This window comes from Terrapene carolina, unplaced genomic scaffold (assembly GCF_002925995.2).
Source record: "Terrapene carolina triunguis isolate 2854851 unplaced genomic scaffold, T_m_triunguis-2.0 Scaffold836, whole genome shotgun sequence".
NCBI lineage: Eukaryota > Metazoa > Chordata > Testudines > Emydidae > Terrapene > Terrapene triunguis.
Genome location: NW_020665187.1, coordinates 62,044 through 82,989, shown reverse-complemented (window position 1 = coordinate 82,989; position 20,946 = coordinate 62,044). Strand labels below are relative to the sequence as shown.

At 60.6% G+C, this 20,946-nt stretch overlaps 1 protein-coding gene across 1 annotated transcript in view; it reads right to left on the bottom strand.

Moving 5' to 3' along the window:
- ITGA5 (integrin subunit alpha 5) overlaps window positions 1–19,105 on the bottom strand; it is a 53,570-nt gene extending 34,465 nt beyond the window's left edge. Inside the window, exons 1-2 of the mRNA XM_026660688.2 lie at window positions 18,839–19,105; window positions 227–357 (exon numbers count right to left, since the gene is read on the bottom strand). Coding sequence (XP_026516473.1) covers window positions 227–357; window positions 18,839–18,993 — 286 coding nt within the window. The 5' untranslated portion in view covers window positions 18,994–19,105. The remainder of the gene's footprint in view (window positions 1–226; window positions 358–18,838) is intronic.
- Between the last annotated feature and the right edge of the window lie 1,841 nt (window positions 19,106–20,946).

Sequence of the window (20,946 nt, the reverse complement as noted above, 5' to 3'; positions counted from 1 at the left end):
CCTGGGCTCCACCCCCCAGCTCTGCCGGTGCCCCTCAATCCCGACCCTCAGACCCCTGCTATCCCAGCCCTGGGCTCCCCCACACCCAGCTCTGCTGATGTCCATCAGTTCTGTTTGACAGGAGACTGCCCAAGGGGAGGAGCACAGCTGACAGCCCCCCTCCGCCCCCCAGCTGCTGGATTGAACACACTGGCCCCTCCCCCCATGAGGCAGATGCGCCCCTTACCTGTCTGGTCAAATTCAATAGGGGTGCAGCTGCTGTTGCCCCGGTGCCAGGGGCAGTAGTAGACGGCCCCGCCCTGCGTGACATTGGGCTGGCTTGTGTTGGCCTTGGGAGCTCCGACGAGGATGCTGATACTGCTGGGAAAGGGAGGAGGAAAGGGCCATGAGTCGGAGACGGCAGCTGAGCAGGGCCCCTCTCCCCCAGCCACCCCAGGGTCCCTTCCCAGTTCCCAGGCTCCCTGCAGATGGGCCATGAGCCACTGCTCCAGCGCCCGCCGTGCCCCCCGCATGCTCCATGGGCATGGCTGGTACAAGGGACTGTGGGAGCTGTCTGCAGAGCGCTGGTGATTGTTCTGCAGGTGAGGTCGCTGTCTGCATGCCTGAGACCCTCTGCCCCCGCTATCCCCCCTGTGAGACCCTGGAGTCACTGCAGGAATTAGCATAACCAAGCTGACAGCACAGGGCTGGGGGATGCCCCATCTCTTCCCCTGCTCCCCCAAGGGCTGGGGCTGCCTCACTGGGTACCGGCTGCAGACTCACCGCATGTCAATGTGCCATCCAGGAGGCTTGTCCCTCCCCTGGGATGCACCACCCATCTTCCCCCCAGGAGATCGATACCACCCCTCAGCACAGCCATGGCACCAGCTCCCTGGCCCCAGCGCTGTGGGGGGCATCAGAGCTGCAGTGACCAAGCAGTGCTGTGGGGGGCATCGGAGTTGCGCCGCAGTGACCGAGCAGCACTGTGGGGGACGTCAGAGCTACACCGCAGCGATCAAGCAGGGCTGTGGGGGGCATCAGAGCAGCGCGGTGGGGGCGTCAGAGCTGCACCGCAGTGACTGAGTAGCGCTGTGGGGGGCGTCGGAGCTGCGCCGCAGTGACCAAGCAGCGCTGTGAGGGGCGTCAGAGCAGCGCTGTGGGGGCGTCAGAGCTGCGCCGCAGTGACCGAGCAGCGCTGTGGGGGGCGTCGGAGCTGCGCTGTGGGGGGCGTTGGAGCTATGCTTCAGCGATCGAGCAGCACTGTGGGGGCTTCGGAGCTCTACCTCAGTGACCGAACAGCGCTATGGGGGCGTCAGAGCTGTACTTCAGCAATCGACAGCACTGTGGGGGCGTTGGAGCTGTGCTTCAGTGACCAAGCAGTGCTATGGGGCGTGTCGGAGCTGCGCCGCAGCGACCGAGCAGCGCTGTGTGTGTGGGGGGGGTCGGAGCTGTGCCGCAGTCACCGAGCAGCGCTGTGGGGGGCTGGTCCTTGCGGAATCTCCATCTCTGGAGATATTTAAGAGTAGGTTAGATAAATGTCTATCAGGGATGGTCTAGACAGTATTTGGTCCTGCCATGCGGGCAGGGGACTGGACTCGATGACCTCTCGAGGTCCCTTCCAGTCCTAGAATCTATGAATCTATGACAATCCCATGGGAAAGTGACGGGGTTCGTTCATTAAGGAAAAGCCAGCAGGAAGGAAACAACCAGCCACGGTCTCCGCAAACACTGGCTGCCTATTCCTGATAAGGCCAGGAGGGCACAGGGCCAGAAAGCAGAAGGACCAGAGCTGTTTAAAAAGGGACTTGCTTTTAAGAGAGGGGAGAGAATTGTTGTGGGGGTGGGACGAGACTCCAGAGCAGCACAGGTACCTGCTGTGGTCTGGAGAAGCAGTGGGGGACGGCAGCATCGACAGGGGCCCGGACCCCTGCTTTGAAACAGGGCTGAACCGCTGCAATGACCAGGTGGCTGGAGGGGTAGGGCGGAAGTGCTCTTGTGAGAAGACGCAGGGATTTCCCAGGCCTGACCTCTCCTTCAACAAGGGGCAAATCAACAGCACGGGACCCCTAGCCACTGCACTGGGGCCAGCGCTGACCGCAAGGGGAGAGCGCCCCCCATTGAACACCCCAGCCTGTTTCCTGCAGCACAGTGCCCCCTAGCCACTGCGCTGGGGCCAGCACCGACTGTGAGGGGCGCGTCACTTATAGAATGGCCCAGCCTACTCCCTGCAGCAGAGCTCCACTCCTCATGCCCCCCAAACCCACTCCTCATGCCCCTCCCCTTTCCCCAGCTCTATCGCCCTCTGCACACCCCTCCCCGTGGGGCCCCGGCGCTGAGCTGCAGGGTCTGTAGCCGACCCTTGTCAGTGCCTGGAACAATGGGCCCTTGTTGTGGGCATCCAGGTGTGCACAGAGCAGTTGCGTGGCTGCGATTCACCCACCAGGGCCCAGCCAGGCCTGGGACAGAGCTGAAACCAACCCCAGCCCGTAGGCCCCTGTGAGGAAGAGGGGCGGGCCACTACCGCCAGAACTGGTCCCAACCACTGCCTCCGTTGGGACAGCGACTGGCTGCCGGTCCCCACCACTTAGCCCCCCGGCTGCAGCTGGGACCAAGGCACCAGAATCCCTGCCCCAGGAACCCCAAAAGAGCCCGGTTCCCTGGATTCCCAGTCCAAGGCCCCCACATTCAACAGGAGACTTCCATCCTCCGGTGCGGCCACGATTCCCGACTCGCAGGGACATGCCAGGCCTTTCCCACCTCACTTCCACATCTGGATCGGGCACCTCCAACTCCTCGGGATGGGTCTCTGCACCAATGCCATGAGCTCAGCTTCCCCCCTCCCCAAAAAAACCCACACTCTCAGCAAGGCCACCTCTAAGGCAAGTGCTCCCCAAACTCCACTGGCTGGGCAGTGCTGCCTGCAGGTACCAGGGCGCAGCCTGACCCCACTCCCCATGGCTGTACCCTCTATCTTCTGTAGGGGGTGGCATGAGAGGGCTGTGGGGCCAGTATCCTCCCCACTCAGACCCAGGTTATCCCCCGGTCCCATCAGTCTGAAGGGTCAGCTCAGGCCCTGCCCAACACAATGTAGAATCAGCCTTTGTGACACTCTGTACCTCAAAGCAGCACCCTGGACCCCCATATTCCCCACGGTGATATGACTGTGAGGTTTCTGGTACAAAGTCTGCCTTAGGAGGTACCGTTTACAAAGTCTTGATCCATTGAACATTAATAGCCTGTTGGACCCAGAAAAGGAAAATGGGGAAAGAATATGGGAGCACATGACTGTCTCCTCACTGGTCACTTGGGCAGAGTAGCTGATTCAGATCTGTGCACCCAGACACACAGCCTGTAACTCAGGTCCAGAGAGGGAACTGTGTAACTGGCTTTATGGAGGGGAGCAGTCACACAGCTAACTTCTCGGGGACAGAGAAGGGGGTGACGGAGGGTTCCCCAATCCATGCCCCAGTCTTCCAGGACACCGGTCTTAACATGCTTGTGGAAAGGAATTGTGTTTCTTTAAGTCAAGATGCAGCTCCCATGCCTGTAACAGCCAAGAAGTTGAGTCCAGGAAGCGTTGTCTGTGAGCATGCAAAGGACCCGGCTGGCAGAGGGGAGGGGTTTTCCTCCGGGCTCGTAAGACACAAAAAGCAGCTGCGGGAAAGCTGCTAGGAAAAGATGCGTCTGACCAAACAGTAAACACTTGTAACCCAGAAAGCACAGGTCCCAACCCTGTAGGAAAAGGAGTGGGGGAGGTCTCAGTGCTGGGAGTGGCAAACACAGGGCAAGCCTGAGAGGGGAGATGGATTCCTTGCATATGTACAGTCCTGGGGTTGGGAGACATCTCCACAGAGGGCCAGCCAATAGGCAGAATGCCCTACCTACATCCTCACCTCACCAGACCCTGCAGTACCAAATCCCCAAGGTACGATAGGCTTGAGAACCCATAGTGAAGGGAACACTGAAGGGAAAGAAAAACCAGTAACTGAACACATGCTAAGGTTCCGGAAGGAGCTGGAAGACACAAGGGATATTGAACAAACCAGCCAGTCTAAAGATCTTTGTAAACACCCAACTGCGTACCCCCACCACCTGCGATGAGGTGATGTACCTCAGTTTCCCCTTCCATGCAGCAGACCAGGTTTATTATGGTTTGTCTGTTGTGATAAACTTCAAGCCTTCTTACAGGTACTAGCTGAGAAGCAGCATTACATATGGCCTCTTAACACAGGGTGAGTTTTTATTTACCACTCCTAGCATGTGCAAGATCTTTCCCCCAAAATCATGCACATCGCACTCTTTTTCTAGGGTTTGACAGTGCCAATTTTTTTGTCATCAGGTTTAACATTAACAACACATTTTTTTATCATGAGGTTTAACAGTAGCACCAAAGACACTTGTAAACATCCTCTTTCTGTGGTTTAGTCTCAATAGATGCCTGGGTCTGCTCAAAGGCATCAGCTAGAGACGCCATCTCATCCACAGTTTTCATATTGTTGTCCCATAGACACTGTTTCACATCATCTTTACGTATGCTTAGGAAACGCTCCTGAGCAGCAGGGCCAAACACTTGTTCAAAACTTTCAACACCTTTTCCCCTCACCCATTTTCCCATCAGATCTTTCATCCTGTTTACATATTCCCCATTACTCAGACCAGCACTCCTCTGAAGGTTTCTAAATTTCACCCTCTGCGTTTCAGAGGTGATCTGAAATCGATTCACAACTATTTCTTTGAACCTGCAGTAATGTAAAGCATCCTGAATTGGCATGTCATTGAATACATCCAGAGCTTTACCAGTTAACTCTGCAATCAGGGTGGGGACTCTCTTGTCATCGGGAATCTCATGAATTGTGCACAGCCTCTCAAAAGCAGTAAAATATTCTGTGACATCATCTGTCTCTTTGTATGCAGGACACAATTGGTCCCGTTTGTGGACTTTTGGAGAGATGGGAATAGTTGGGCTTGGTAGTTTCTTGGTGAGGGGACCCCAGAGCTGTGGGCGGCAGGGGTACCCTGCAGCCCCCAGCTGCTGCAGGCAGCAGGGGCCCTGGCAGTTCCCAGTCGTGGGGGGGGGGCCCCGAAGCTCCTAGCCCCCACGCAGCTGCCCCGCTACAGGCGGTGTGGGCACCCACAGGTCCCCATTTTGTCACAGATATTTTTAGTGAGTCAGGGATAGGTCACGGCTTCGGTTCATTTTTCTTTATTGCCTGTGACCTGTCTGTGACTTTTACAAAAAATATACATGATAAAATCTTAGCCTTAAGTGTGATGTGTCTGGTGCAAAGTCTGCCTTGGGAGGTGTGATTGAAACGTGATCGATTGAACATTACTACCCTGTTGGATTGTAATGTGCTAGCATTGTATGGGAAGTTATGAGGTTTTGCTATGTGTGTGTTACTGAAATATGTTGTGAGGTTGGGAACGCCCACAGCCGGCCTTTCAGTGGCAACAAAGGAGCACCTAGTGAGACAGATTTACATCAGCACCAGCCTGACATGTGTCTCTGGCCCGATAAGGGGAAACCACTCTCCCAGTGGCCAGCCCAGAGACTCCTCAGAGAGGGCACTTACACCCACGCCACAGCAAGGATCTTCCTAGCAGCTGGAGGAAAGTCTAAAAGAGGGACAGTGACATCATCACTTTCCTCTCTCCTCCCCCATCTCAGCATCTGGAAGACAAAGACTTTGAACTGGGGAGATTGGTCCCAGGCTGGGAAGGAAATCCAGCCTGTGTACTGGGAACTGTGAGCTGCTGTAACATCTCTTAGGATGAGAGGCTGCTTGATTCAAATCTTACTTAGTCTGTTAAAGTTAGAATTTAGAGCAGGGGTGGGGAACCTTTATTCTATTGGGGGCCACTGACCCACAAAAAAAAATCAGTCACAGGCCACACACAGCCCCGCGGGAGGGGCGTGGAGGCTTGGGGCTTCCCCTAGGCTCCGGGGTGGGGCCAGAAATGAGAGGTTCAGGGTGCGGGAGGGGGCTCCGGGCTGGGGCCGAGGGGTTTGGAATGCGGGAGCTGGCTCAGGACTGGGGAAGGGGGTTGGGGTTCGGGCTCCGGCCGGGCTCACGGTCAGTGGCAGGGCTAAGGCAGGCTCCCCCCCCCCCCCCCCCCCCTGGCCCCATGCCGCTCCTGGAAGCGGCCATGATGTGGACATGTGGCTCTGCGCTGTGCGCGCTGACTGCGCCCGCCTGCAGCTCCCATTGGCTATGGTTCCCGGCCAATGGGAGCTGCAGGGGCGGTGCCTGCGAGCGGGGATAGGCAGACACAGACTCGGAGCTTTCTTGATCGCCCCTGCACTTAGTGGCTGCAGGGGCACCCTCGCTTCCCCCGCAGCAGGGTGAGCCGGTGCTCGCAGCTCCAGCCCCATGTGGGGCACCGAGGCTCAGGGCTTCCAGCCCACAGCTCAGAGACTTGCCAGATGAAATTAAACAGGGGGCTAGATCTGGCCCATGGGCCAGAGGTTCCCCACCCCTGATTTAAACTGTGTTTCTAGTTTTATTTCTTAGGTAACCAACTTTGATCTCAATGCCTGCTACTTATAATCACTTCAAATCTGTCTCTCTGTAGTTAATAAATCTGTTTTATATTTTACATAACGGTGTAGTTTCAGTTGAAGTGCTCAGGGAATCTCAGCTCAGGTTAACAAGGGCTGTTGCAGATCCATACCCTTTGTCAGAGTGGCAAATGAATTAATGAGCTTGCACTGTCACTGGCATAGCAGTGTGAGAGACAGCTCAGGCAGGAGAGTTATGGGGGTACAGCAGTCCCACAGTTCCAGGTTGTACCCCGGGGATCCCATCACAGCCTCCCCATGGGAACTTGTACCGAGAAGCTGCGGGACCCCTTGGGGCAATACCTGCCCCCTGGGCACTCATGCCAACAGGCCAGATAGAGAACACAGTGCCCAGAACAGCAGGAAATGCCAGGCAACCCTCAACATCACCCAGCAGCACATCCCACCCTGCACCAGCCTCAGCCCAACACGCACCCCCACCCCCCCAAGGGCTCAGGTGTGGGTGGGAGGAGCTGAGCCATCGCTGGTGGGTCAAGGGATGAGGAGACAGGGGTTCAATTCCTGGCTCTGCCTGGCCTCCCTTTGTGACCTTGGGCACGTCACAACCTGGGCCTCGGCTTCTGTCAGTAACGCGGGAGAATCATCCTTCTTGTCTCCACCCTACTTGTTGTCTCTGTAGACTGTGAACTGTCTGGGGCAGGGACTGTGTCTGTCCATGCAGCATCTGGCACGAAGGGGCCCCGAGCTCAGCTGGGGCTGCTGGGCGCTCCCCTTAGACAAGCACCTTCTAACCAGAGCCAGGGAAAGCAGGTCCAGCTTGGCTGGGTCCATGCTGGCCACGAAAGCCCCAGCGCTGGGGGCTCTGGGCCCATCACCACACAAACGGGGCTGGCACTGCAGTGGGCTGGCAGCACCTCAGTGGAGCAGGGGCTGGGGGTCCAGGCACAGAGCAGCTGCTCCGTCTAATCCCAGGGGGAAGCTACCAGCCAGGAAGGGCCAGCGCCAACTCCCGGGGTGAATGGTTTGGTCTGTAAAAGGCAACTGACTTGCTGTTGGCGAGGGCGCCCTCCCCAATTATTGCCCCCTCCCCCACGTAGGGCACAGAAAAGGGGGTTAAAAGCAACAAGCTTCTGTCTGCAGCTGTGAGTGTCAGGTCAATCCCTGCAGAGCCAGAGGGCGCCCCACAGGGCAGAGGGGCAGGGCAGAGAGGTGCCATCCAGCCCTTGCAGGGCACCAGGCTCCTCCCTCACTAATGGCCACGGCCCTGGAGTAAGGGAGGGCACTTCACAAGGGAGAATCTGATTGGGCAAGACCTGAGACATGGTGAGAGTGAGGGCTACTGGTTAGAGACGAAGTCAGGACTCCTGGGTTCTAGCCCTGGCTCTGGAGGGTGGGTCTAGTAGGTTGGAGCAGGGGGAAGTAGGAGCCAGGACTCCTGGGTTCTAGCCCTGACTGACACAGACTCTCCATAGCCTTGGGCACCTCACTACTCCTCAGTTTCTCCCCCATGAGCTGGCCCCGCCTCTAGCAAGCGGCCGTGTGGCTTAGTTCACAGCTGTTTTGTGCTTTGGGACCCTTGGGTGCCATGTAATAATTATACTGAAAGGGGGGAGGGATAGCTCAGTGGTTTGAGCATTGGCCTGCTAAACCCAGGGTTGTGAGTTCAATCCTTGAGGGGGCCATTTAGGGATCTGGGGCAAAAATCTGTCTGGGGATTGGTCCTGCTTTGAGCAGGAGGTTGGACTAGATGACCTCCTGAGGTCCTTTCCAACTCTGATATTCTATGATGCTATGAAACGGACATGCAGCTCCTGGGCTTTCCGCACACAATGGGCAGCTAGAGACTCTCGGGCCAAACGAAGCAGTGTGGGCCTCCCCTGGAAAGCTCTGCAAGAACTGGCTGCTCCCTGGAGCACGAAGCAGGCTCCCGGCCGCCCTGCAGTGCTGAGGGCGCAATCAGTGCTCCCAGGAAAGCCACGCCCCGTTTGCATCTGCCTGGCAAGGCGGGGAGTCACACAGGCACTCAGAAGACGCAGACACAGCTCTCTTCCTCCCTCTTCCTCATAGCTGGGCACCAGGGGAAGCTCCCTGCCTTTGCCAGCCAGGCCCCAGGAGCAGCAGAGCCCTCCAGGATCTGGGGGGTAGGGGGTCCCCCAACGCAGAGCTCAGGGGGCCATGGCACAGTGGCAATGCCCCATGTAAAATCCCAGCTGCTGGGGGCACACTCCCAGGGCACAGCCTGTCCCCCCTTCTCTGGACCAGACCAGGGCTCCCCTGCTGGCTGCGGAGGGGGCATCACTCTGGGTCTCCCCTCCAACCCCACATCAGGCTCTCTCCAGAGCCGGGGTGCAGGGAACGGCCAGGCACCTTCCTGGGAAGCCAGGGAGTCTGGGGGCAGCTGACTCCAGGTGCATCCCTGGAAGGGCCGGGGCTGGGAGTCCAGCCACACAGGGCGTTCGTTGGCGTGGGCTGAGCCGGGAGTTCCTGGCTGGTGGGGAGCTAGGACCTGGCTGAGCCGGGTGCTGGCAGGAGGGAGAGACGATGTTAGCTGGAGCCGGCCCAGGGCCCCGCAGCCGAGGATACCAGTGGACGGTTCTTCTGGCTGGTGCTCTCGGGCCTCTGCTGGCCGCAGGGTTCCTGTACGGAGCGAGCCAGGCAGCTACCTGAACCCGTCAGAACCAGGCCCTGCCCCCGCCCCGCGGCGATGGCACCAGCACCCACACTCTGCTCAGGGTGGCGCAGGGCCGGGCAGTGCTGCTGGCTCCCATAGGCAGAGATCTCGACCCATGTGCCCTTGGAGCCCCATTGCCCCTCCCCGTCAGGCTGGGGACCAGGCCGTGGCAGCCTCATGGGCTAAGGAACTGCTTCGAAGCAGACAAAGGTTCGAATCCCAGTGGGTGCAACTCAGCCCTGCCGTCCCCCGGAGGCACATGGGATGAGCTGGAGGCCTCAGGGAGCCCCAGAGCTTGGCCTGTTCACACCCGGTGTGGATGGGGAGTGCTCTGGCACATAGGCACCAACTTGGTGCGTGCTGCAGGGCACCCACGAGGAAAAATTGATGGGTGCGCTACACCCACCGGCAGCCAAGCTCCCTGCCCCAGCTCACTTCACCTCTGCCTCCTCCCCTGGGCACGCCGCGTCCCTGCTTCTCCTCCCAGCGCTTGCCGCTGCAAAACAGCTGTATCGCTGTGGGAAGGAGCGGGGAGGAGCGGGAATGCGGCATGCTCAGGGGAGGAGGCGGGGCCGGGGCGGGGATTTGGGGAAGGAGTCCAATGGGGCAGGGAGGAGGCAGAGTTGGGGCGGAGACTTTGGGGAAGGGGTTGGAATGGGGGTGGGGCAGGGGTGGAGTCGGGGCAGGGGCGGGGTTGAGCACCAGGAGGAGTTGGCGCCTATGCTCTGACATCACCCTGGGCAGGCAGCTCCCCCACTGCTCCCACTAGGGGTCGGGGGCTGGCAGGGAGACCAGGCCACAGCGGACTGAGCCTTCCTGGGCATGCTGCAAACAGGACCCTCGGCCCCGGAGAACAGCTCCCGTCCGCAGCAGCTAACCAGGCCCAGCCCACCCCAGCCGCTCTCCCCTGCGTCCCTGCCACATGCTGCCCCCTCAGCTAGTCCCTCCGAGACAGGGCAGGGCTCCTGACAGCACTCAGACCACAGGCCCTGCCACGCCCTCCTGTGCTTTACATGGGTCCCTCCCACACGGAGCCAAGGCAGGTAGCGCAAGAGCTGGTCATTCTGCCAACGTGGATCCTGTCCCACGACAGAGTCCCTGCGCTGGCCACGAACACACAGCCCTGCCAATGCCCTTCAGTCCTGCCCCCCAGCCTCCAGATCGGAGCCTCGCACACTAACCAGGAAGCAGCGAATTGAGGTGTTGCACGTAGAGAATGTTTGTCACCCAAGGAGCTAAAGGGAGTCTGCGCCCGCGCTGCCTGGCATTGCTATCAGCACTGGGGTTACGGTGCCAAGGGCCCCAGTCAGGAGCAGGGCCCTGCGTGCCAGGGGCTGCACAGACAGTCCCCACCCCAGGGTTTGCAATACACAGGGCAGACAGGGTACAGCAGGGTTGAGACAGATGAGGGTTGGGGAGACAACAGGTGACAAAATGAACAAAGCTGAGAAGGGAAGGGGAGGGGTCTCTGCTGCCCATGGGCCCTTCCTGGCCCAGCAGGGATCCTCACAGTGGGGATCACATTTACAGGGTAGTGTGGAGGGGCCGGGGCTGGCGCAAAGGGGCTGGGATCCAGGCCGGCAGGGCCGAGGGCTCGGTGAGCCAGCAGATCCCACAGATGGGGCAGGCTGAGATGGGGAAGGGCCCTAAAGGCAACGGCAATTCAGCTGGTGTCTGGTGCAGCCAAACTAGTCCAGGATGCCACAAGTCCAGGCCAGGCACAAGCCCCACCCAGCTCTGCAGGTCCCGGGGGGAATTGGACCTGGACGGAGACCCGTTCCCCTCAGAGTAAAACCCCCTCAAAGAGCAGCCAGGGGCCCCCAGCAGTGGCTTTGGGGAAGTTACAGAGGGTGACCCAAGGGTGCCAGGACCTTTGTGGAAGTGTGTTGGGGGATGCAGCCCCTCCTGCCCCGCAGCCTGTGGGGGCTCAGCCCAGCTATCCCAGGGTAGCTGCAGGCAGCACAGCGGCCCTGGAACCCGGCCCGGGACAGGCAGGGGTTTGGAGAGCCTGTTCCCTCACTCTCCCCCGGCCAGGGGAGCTGGGCTGAGCCTGCCTGGCTGGCGAAGGAGGGGAAGACCCTGGAGGCCTGGCCAAGGCAGGAGCTCCAGCAGAGCAGAGGCTGGGCCCAGCAAGGGGCTGGGGGTGGGTGGGTAGGCCATCAAAGGCCCAGACTGAGCCCTCCGCATGTCTCTGAAGGGGGAGGGGGCACCTGTTGTTTCTTTCCCTGGAGCCCCCTCCCCCACCCCCTGGGAATGAGCTAGCCTGGAGAACAAAGGCAGCCCAAGCTCCTGCTGGCCCCCACACCCTCGCTCCAGGGGCTGGTGGGAGAGGGGCAGGCCAAGGGGCTGGGGGGAATCTGCCCCAAGAGACAGGGGATGTGGGAAGGGGCAAGAGGCAGGATCCCTGGACTGGGGGGCACAGGCACCATGGGGGCGAGAGACAGAGCTGCCCCCCAGCACCCACAGATGGGGGGCTCAGGCCCAGATTGTGCAGCTCCTTTGGGTTTGGGGGGCAGAGTTCCAGGGCATGGACCCTACAGCCGGCCCATGGGCACCAGGCTGGGCTCCGGTGCTGCAGCTTGGGGGGTGGGGGATGTTACACCCCCCCATCTGGCCTCTTACCCAGGCCCGATTGTCTCTGCCCGCCAGCTCATGCCCCCTGCTAACATGTCCTCGCCGTGGGGCTCTAGAGGGGCCCAGGACTGCCCCACAGCCCAAACCAAGCCCAGGATCCAGGCTTCAGCGGCCTGGAATGGGACCCACCAGAACCCGGCTCCGCCCATGCTGACACATGGGGATCCCCAGCCCAACCAGACCCAGCACCCTGGGAGGTGCCTGTCATGGAGACAGATCCCAGCTTAAAGGTGATCTAGGACCAGAACCGTGGCTCTGCTTTGGGCCTGATCTCCCATTAGTGGAGAGGAGAGAGAGGGAAGTGAGGTCTGGTGGGTTAGCGCAGGATGGTGGGGGTAGGTGTTAGGACTCCTGGGTTCTGATCCTGACTCTTGACACTGAATCACTCACAGCATGGGCAAGTCCCCGCCACTCTCTGCCTCAATTTCCCCTCCGAAGTAGGGCTGATAACCCTCCCCCTCCCCTTCCCTGATGGGCTGGAGGATTCATGAGAGCTGGAAGATCACTTGAACACAAGACACACCGGACACCCTCAGAGCATCACGGCAACCGTGCACACACAGCTGGCCTCTCTGCCTCTTCCACTGGTCCAAGTCCTACCGCCTATTAACCCATTCACGCCCAGGCACAGATCCCGTCCCCAGCAGCACAGGGGAAGTATCTACACAAAGCTGGGAGGAAGGGGCCAGAGAATGCTTCATGGGTTGGCAACAGTGCTCAGGAGTGCCAGCAGCTCAGTAGAGTTTGGAAAGCCCCAGAGGGCAAATGACCAGCCAAGCCCCGGGCAGAGGGTCTGGATCCCATGTGGGGCAGCTTAGGCCAGCTGGGCCATGGGAGCAGCATGTTGGGTAGTGGGACCCCAGACAGTGCCCACCCTGACCCCAGAGCAGACCCTACACACACACCCGCCCCCTGGAACACAGGGAGGGTTGAGACCCCAGAGAGCTCCTGTGTGACGTTCCCCTGACACCCCCCACCCACGACCTTCCAGGGAGCTGAGCTTCCCAGGGACTGAGGCAGCATCGGGAGCTGGTGTTGGCTCATTCAGCCTCAGGGTTGTGGCTGTCAGGCCCCCCCCCCGCCCCCACTCCTTGGCTGTGCCCAGTGGGGTGGGCTCCTGACCCATGGCCACTGGGCTTTGCTGTGCGGAGCAGGCTGTGACGTCTAGGGATGGGCCTGCTGATTCCCACGGCGCAGGGGCATGCAGGGGTGGAAAGAGCTGACCAGGATGCAGCCATCAGGGCCTTGCCTGGGTTTAGGAAAAGTCTGGCTTGTAGCGCTCGGGTGTGCCCGTGTGTGCCACTGCCCCTCGCTGCCTGGAGCGGCACTGCTCACCCCGACTCCGTCCTAGGGTGGAATTCTCCCTCAGTCGGGACTGGGGCTTTCGGAGCAGGGGGATCCTGGTTCTCTCCCTGCTGCCCACAGGAATTGCCGAGCGGCCAGGGCTGCCCATGGCACGGCTCCCCGGTGCAATCCCTTTCCTGTCTGTCTCTCCCTTTTCCCGTCTCTGCGCACTCTGGCTGGCAGCAGAAGCCGCGCAGTGAGTCAGGCTGTTCCCGGAGCCCTGGCTCCCAGCCGGCCCAAACCACGGAGCAGGAGCAATGTGTGAGCGAATGCTGCTTTCCCAGGAGAATCCCAGCCCGGATGCCGCCCAGCCTCTACCCTGAATCAGCTGACCCAGTCCCCAGCCGGGACCTTGTGGGTTAGCAGCTGAGCATAACCCCAACCCTTCTTCCACGGGGGCTGGCAAGCCGACCTGCTCTCCCCATCTGCAGGGGCCAGCAGGTAAACCCACTCTGTCCAGAGGCACACTGTGCTGGGGAGGAGCAGGCTGCCATCAGCTGGGCACCATGCAGGGCAGCAAGGCATGCTGGGAATGATGCCAGAGTATATGGAGCTGCCTGGAAGACAGCAGAGAGGCTATGGGGGCTCTATGGTCCATGGAGAGAGACAGGGGCTCTCCAGCCAGGAGCTGAGGGGCTGGGAGTGATTCAGTGTCCAGAGTCAGTATCAGAATAGGCTCTGCTGGGGTGCTATGGTCAGTCAGGAAGTGCCCCCCTCTTCCCCACGTGGGAGGGGGTGCGAACACCAGAGCAGAGATTGGCTAAGCTCCGGGCTGGGCTGCTCTGGGTTGGAAGATCACCTGCACCCGCCTTGCCTGCCTGGGGGGTTCCCAGACCCTGCCTCCCCCTCCCCCCGGGAGCCTGGACAAGGGCCCCTCTCTGGTGTGCCTCTGGGGCCCGAGAGCGAGAGGCTCTGGGAGCTCAGTGTAGTGAGTTTAGCAAAGAGATGGTTCAGGGCTGACGGGCCCGGCCTCTGCAGTCTAGCAGAGAAAGTCTAACGCACTGAAGCCAGATCAGCTCAGACCAGCAATAAGATGTGAATGGGTCATCGGGAGGGGCATTAGCCATCGGAGCAGTTTAATGAGGGTTGTGGTGGATTCTCCATCACTGGCCATTTTAAATCGTTTGGACCAGCTCACGCAGGAGCGAGCCCAGCGCAGTCCTGCGGCTCGTGCTGTGCAGGTCAGGCTGGATGGTCACATGGGTTATGAAATCTGACTGGCATGGACTGGCCCATGGCCAGGCAGAGCTCTTGGGCAATAAGCTAATGGCTCCAGTTGTGTATTTAACCCTGTGCTAAGTGGGCCACCCCTTTCTGTAGCAGGGAGCTGTGGGCTAGCCCCCCGGCATAGCCAGCTGATGCCCCCCATTCCAAGGGGGCAGGGTGTGTAGCTTGCTGCCACACCCCCCGCAGGGAACACAGGAAGGACAGCAAGGCTGGGAGGCCACAGAGTCACTGCACTGGGCAGTACCATTATCCCCCTGAAATAGATGGGGAAACTGAGGCACAGGGTGGGGTCACACAGGAGGTCATTGGCAGAGCAGGGGATAGAATTCAGGAGTTCTGCCTCCCAGCCCCACACTCAATCCAGCAGACCAACCTTGTTTAATCTGTTTCTTGCTGTCAGGAGCACTAATGTCTGCTGCAGCCAAGCCCGACAAGGCCTCCTCCTGGGATCGCCATGCAGAGACCCTCCCCCTGCAGAGCTGCTGGGGACTCACAGAGCTGGCTGCTGCTTTCTGCAGCGAGCTCTACAGTTAGAGCAGGGCGGGACTGGGAATCAGGACTCATGGGTTCTGTTCCCAGCTCTGACACTGCCTTGCTGTGTAACTCTGAGCGAGTCCCTTCCCAGCTCTGATATTCACTTTCCTCTTCTATTAAGTGGGATAATTACCCAGGGCTGTGAAGCAGAAATGCTACCAGAGACATCCCCCCTCTCTGGAAACCAGTGCCCGGGACCGAGCATCCCAGTGCCAGTCGCTTCCAGCCCCACACCCTCCCCCAGACCCAGTGCCACGGGCAGCCTCTGCCAGCCCCTTCAATAGGAGGAGGGGAAAATAGCGAGCCAGGTGGAAGTTTTGCCTCCCCTGTATCAGGCGGTGCCCAGATCAGCGCTGCGTGAGGGACCAGGAATATCCGGGCCAGGAAAGAGATGACGTGTTGAGCGAGGAAAGGAAATCAGTGACATTTGCGAGGTTTCATTACAGGATGCACTGATTTGGCTGCAAGGGGGTTGGGAAACAGTGGCACTGCGCGTGAAGGGGGTGGAGAATTGGCGGCACCGGTCATGGGACCCACCCAAAAAAACCCCACAGAACCCTGGAATCCACAAACTAGACCTCAGGATGACAACACGCTTGCCACCCAAAGCGCATCACCCAGGAGGTGGAATTGAGCCTCACAATCAGCCACCCCCCACCTCGGTCAGTACCAATAGCCCCACGGCACGGAGGAGGAAAACAGATGCCCAGAAGAATGATTTACACAGTGAATTAGGAGCTGAGCTGGGGACAGAACCCTGGCATCCTGACTCCCAGGCCCCCTGTTCTAACCTACCCACTAGATCCCACTCCCCCGCTCCCCAGAGCCAGAACCCGAACCCCCTGCTCTAACCCACTAGACACCCTCCCCCCCCGAGCCAGAAACAAACCCAGGAGTCCTGAGTCCCAGCCCCCTGCTCTAACCCACTAGACCCCACTCCCAACTCCCCTGCTCTAACCTACCCGCTAGACCCCACGCCACCCAGACCCAGAAACAAACCCAGAAGTCCTGACTCCCAGTCCACTGTACTTTTAGCTACCAGACCATGTGCTCCTAAGGAGCCAAGCACACGTATCTGGGAATGATCAGAGATGGGTGTGATTTTAGTCCCTGAGTGTTGGCTGTTTCAGAGCTAGGGTGTTGGGTTGGGCCCTCTCTCTCTGACCCCATGAGCAGACAGGGAGTTAGGTGCACAGCAGCCTGCAGATTCAGGTCACACTGGGGCTGCTCTCTCATTGCAGAATGCTGGGACACGGCCCAAAAGGGACCCACCCAGCACCATTCTAATGCAGCCACCTCTGGGGTAGAGCACAATAGCCAGCACACCTGCCAGCCACTGGGCAGGGATTTCGGCTGAAGATAATGGGGGCTAGACTGCTACTCGCCCCGACAGCGCCCCGAGGTCTGCGCCTGGTGTCCCAACATACCACGTCCCAGTAATCGCAGTTTGCTTGGCAGCTGAAAAGGTTAACACCCCGCTAGAGGGGAAGTGGCTCTTACACCTCCAGCCCCTGCTGCAGGGGATGAGCCACCAGGGCAGGGCTGGACATGGTGGCTCAGGCCAATCAGCCCAGTGATACCAGGGGCTGGAGGCACTTTCCTGGCCAATAGATTGGGGGGGGGGGGCGGAGAACAGGGTGGTTAGGCCAATAGGATCAAATGGCAACAGCTGCTCTTTGGGCTTTACCCTCTCAGCTGCCCCTTGGCTCATCCATGCTGGGGCTTTAACAAGCTCAGCCTGACTAGTGCTTGGAGCTCCTGGAGTCAGAGCAAGTAGGGACAGCATGAATAGAACAGAGCACACTCATGAGGGGCATCTCCAGGGGAAAGCTCCCTGGGCTGGCTGCTTGCCACAGGCCACGGGACACAGCTCTCCCCAACTCCACCCTCCCCACTGGATCAGAGCCACCAGGCTCCACACCCACTCAGCGCCGCCAGGGCAGGGAAGAGAGGGGCTTTAATAAGTGGGATTCCCAGGAGCAGCATCTGGGAATTCTGTGTCCCTGGGGGACCTAGTGGGGTTCGGAATCAGGACTCCTGGGTTCTATCCCCAGTTCTGGGAGGGGAGTGTGGTCTGGAGATTAGAGCAGGGGCGTGAGACTCCCAGGTTCTCTCCCCAGGTCTGGAGATTAGAGCAGGGGGGTTGGGAGCCAGGACTCCTGGGTTCTCTCCCCAGCTCTAGGAGGGGAGTGGGGTCTAGGGGTTCAAGCAGCAGAGCTGTGAAGCAGGACTCCTGGGTTCTATTCTTGTCTCTGGAGGAGGACAGGTCTAGTGGTTTGAGTGGCGGGGTTGGGAGCCAGGACTCCTGGGTTCTAGTCAGAGCTGACTGGCATTGAGAAGAACGGACTAAGGGCTTGTCTACACTGGCAACGTTAAAGTGCTGCCGCACCAGCGCTTTAACGTGACTTGCGTAGTCTCCCAGCGCTCTAAAAAAACACCTCTATGAGGGGCGTAGCTCCCAGCGCTGATGCACTGTCTACACGGGCACGTTCCAGCACTGAAACTTGCAGTGCTCAGGGAGGTGTTTTTTCACACCCCTGAGCAAGAAAGTTGCAGCGCCGTAAAGTGCCAGTGTAGACAAACCCTAACACCCTTAGCCTGGGAACACGGCTGTGACTCACCCCACAGGGCTAGGTGTCAAGACACCCAGTGTCACCCACTTCCCCCTGCCCCTGATGACACAGCACCATGAACCAGAGCCGGCTGAGCTCTGGAGGGGTCCTGCCCTCAACCCTGCCACGTTCACTGGCCCGAGGGCCCCGATCCCTGGCACATTCAGCCCTTGGTTGCTTCCTCGGCACGCAACCCAGCAGGACCTCGGGGGAGGCAGATTCGCCCCCACCCTGATGGGCGTGGACCACGGGCCTGCTCAGGAGGGGGATGGGGAAATGCAGGGGCGGTTCAGCCCTGGTCCGGGAGACGCCACCTCCAGCCCCCCATCGCTCCGTGTTAGCAGCTCGCCAGGGACTCCAGCCCCCCCAGTGTTCGCAGTTCCTATGCCCCACTCGGGGCTGCCACGGGGGGGGGGGGGCACGAATAACATCCCCAGCCCAGCGGTGTTCCCCCCAGCTGCCCTCTCCCAGGGAGCCCCACACACACCGGTCCCTGCGCCGCCAGGAGAAAGCGCCGCCAGCGCTGGAATTCCGCCTGCTCCGAGTTACAAGGGAAGGAGCCGATCCCCAGCTCCGATTACAGGAAACGCTCCGTTCCCAGCCTGTTCTGTGCGGGGCCGAGGGGCGGGGGATCCCACCGGAGCGCGGGGCTCGGGCTGCAGCGTCGCCCACCCGGCCCCGGGTCCCCACGCGCGCCCTCCCCGTCCTCCCCGTGGGGGGATCCCGCGAACAGGATCGGGCCCGGGAGCGCGAGGAATGCAGGCGGGGGGCTCGGGGGGACCTGAGCGCCGCGGCCGGGGCTCCAAGGAGCGAGCCAGGACCGGACAGGACGGGTAACGGTGCAAACAGCGCCGGAGCCGCGTGCCCAGACCGGCGGAAAGAGGCGGGGTCCCGCCAGGGGGACTGGGAGCAGAGCCCGGAAAGTCAGAGCTGGGCTAGAAGCAAACGCCCCCCCCGCCCGGCACACACGGGGGCAACAGGGGGCCGTGACCCGCTCCATATCCCCGCCCACGGGGGGCCGTGAACCCCCCACACCCTCCGCCCTGGTGCTAACAGGGGGCCGCGAACGCCCCCCATATCTCCCGCCCACAAGGAGCCGCGAACCCCCCACTCCCAGCCGCCCCGGCGCTAACAGGGGGCCGCGATCCCCCCAGCCCACAGGGGGCCGCGAACCCCCCCACTTCCCCCGCCCCGGCGCTAACAGGGGGCCGCGAACGCCCCCCCGCCCCCAACGACCCTTTGATACAATTTGTTCTTCAACAAGGTGCCAAGACTCCGAAGCCCGGGGGGGGAGCGCGGCCCCCGCCGCTCGCTCACCTCTGGGGCTCCGGGAGGTAGAAATCCACGGCGAAGCCGAAGAGGCTGCCCGGGGCACCGCGGAACAGCGCCGGCTCGGCCACGTCCAGGTTGAAGGCGCGGGCGGGCGGCAGGGCGAGCAGCAGCAGCGGCAGCAGGGTCCCGGGGGGCGGCATGGCGGAGCCCGGCGCGCTGGCTGCCCCGCTCCCGACGCGCAGGCAGGACCTTGCGGGAGCAGGGCTCCGAGACCCCTCCTGGAAGCGCCCGCAGGGTGTTTCCACCCCCCCAAAGGGAGGAGTCACCAGCCGCGGCTGCGCCCACCCCCTGCCTGCGGGGTGGATCTCGCGGAGCAAAGATGGGGCGGTTTTGGAGAACACGACACCGCTGGCACGGGCCGGGCCGGGGGCAAGCCCGGGACCCCAGCGATGGGCCGGGAAGGGTCAGAGCGGCGGGCCCAGCTTTGGGCTCTTGAGTTCAACAATAGGGGGCTTCTAGGCAAGTGCAAGTAACAAAAGGGGGAACTCACACTTGTGGGGAGCAGCAGCCCCCTCCCAAGTGAGCAAGAACCTGATCCCCGCGTCCCTAGGAAGTATGTCTGGGGGTGGTTCTGCAGCTAGCTGGGCCCCTCCCAGGGCTGCTCCCTGGAAAGGCCCTTTGCAGAAGGCAGGAAGAGGCTGGCAGGAGGCAGAGAGGAGGAAAAGCCCTTTGACTCTATCCCTGATGGCTCCCCTGGGGTCATTATCCTATGGTACAAACAGGGAAACTGAGGCCCTGAGCGGGGCTCGTTTCTCGGCTTTGCTGCAGCCTCCCTGGGACCTGAGGCAGAGCTCTGGGTAGCTCAAAGGCTGGCCTCTGTCCTCAGCAGAAGTGGGTCCAACAAAAGCTATTACGTGCCCCACCCTGTCTCTCATCCTGGGACCAGCCCGCTACAGCAACACTGCAAACAACAGCCTCCTGTGTGCGCTGGGCGGGCCACTGCATTTCTCTGGGCCTCAGTTCCCAGCTGTAGCCTGGGGCTAAGGATCTGCCCCAGCCGGGTTTGGGGCAATGCCCAGAGACAGCTGCAGCGTGGGGGCCACGTACACACCCGCCACTGCACGTATCAGAAGCAGGGTAGAGGCCAGGTCTCTTGGCTCCCAGCCCAGTGGCCTCTCCACTTGCCAGCCCCCCTGGAATGGCCACTGGGGGCACGTCCTAGCGGCTCCGGCCCGGCTGAGCTCATGGAAAGAGGTGACCCTGCAATGTGCAAAACATTTGCTTAGGCAAAAGCCTTGGAAATCTCACACAATATCCCAGTACAGGAGGCCAGGGTGAGAAACGCCCTGAGGCTAGCGCTCGCCAGGCCTCCACCACCCACTAGCTTTCCACTGACATCCCACTCCAGCCAGCCTGAGTCAGTATGGGGCAGGGAGCCCAGCCCTCCAGCCCCTGTCCCCCCGGGCTCCACCGCTGGCACAAGCAACAAGTAGCCCTCACAGCCAGTGAAGGAGGGTGTGAACCAGGGAGGAGAACAAAGGGGGGGACATGCAAAAGTTAATGTCAGTGATTGCTTAAATTCTCAGCAATAGGAGCTGGGAACAGAACCCAGGAGTCTTGGTGTTCTGCCCACCCTGCTGGACCCCACACCTCTCCCATAACTGGGACAAGAACCCAAGAGTCAGTTCCTGTTGTGTTATTGTTGGGCCACTTGCACAGGCACAGGTGTGTTACTGCAGGATTGTTTTTGTACAGATGGGTGTGTTATCACAGGGTCACTTGTACACACACTGGTGTGTTATTGTAGGGTTGTTCATGCCAGCTCAGTCCAGATGAATTCAGCAGCTGCAGCCTGTCCTGGCCTCACTTGGTTGCCATGAACAGGGAGCAAATGCAGGCACCTGGAGAGCTCTCCTGGGGCTGAAGGGAAGGGAGTTCCTTTCTCAGGGGCCCATGATGGCCAGTGTGAGCCCCTACTGCAGGGCAGCCTGTCCCAGGGGGTACGGAGGGAAAGGACCCTGGGAGGGATCGGGGGTGGTGGCTGGGTGAAAAAATGAGCCCAAACTCTGGGGCTACAGGAAGCTGCCCTGACTTGCACCCACAACCCAGAGCAGGCGCCCCAGGCTTTCCAGGCAGTCCCCAAAGTCCCACCA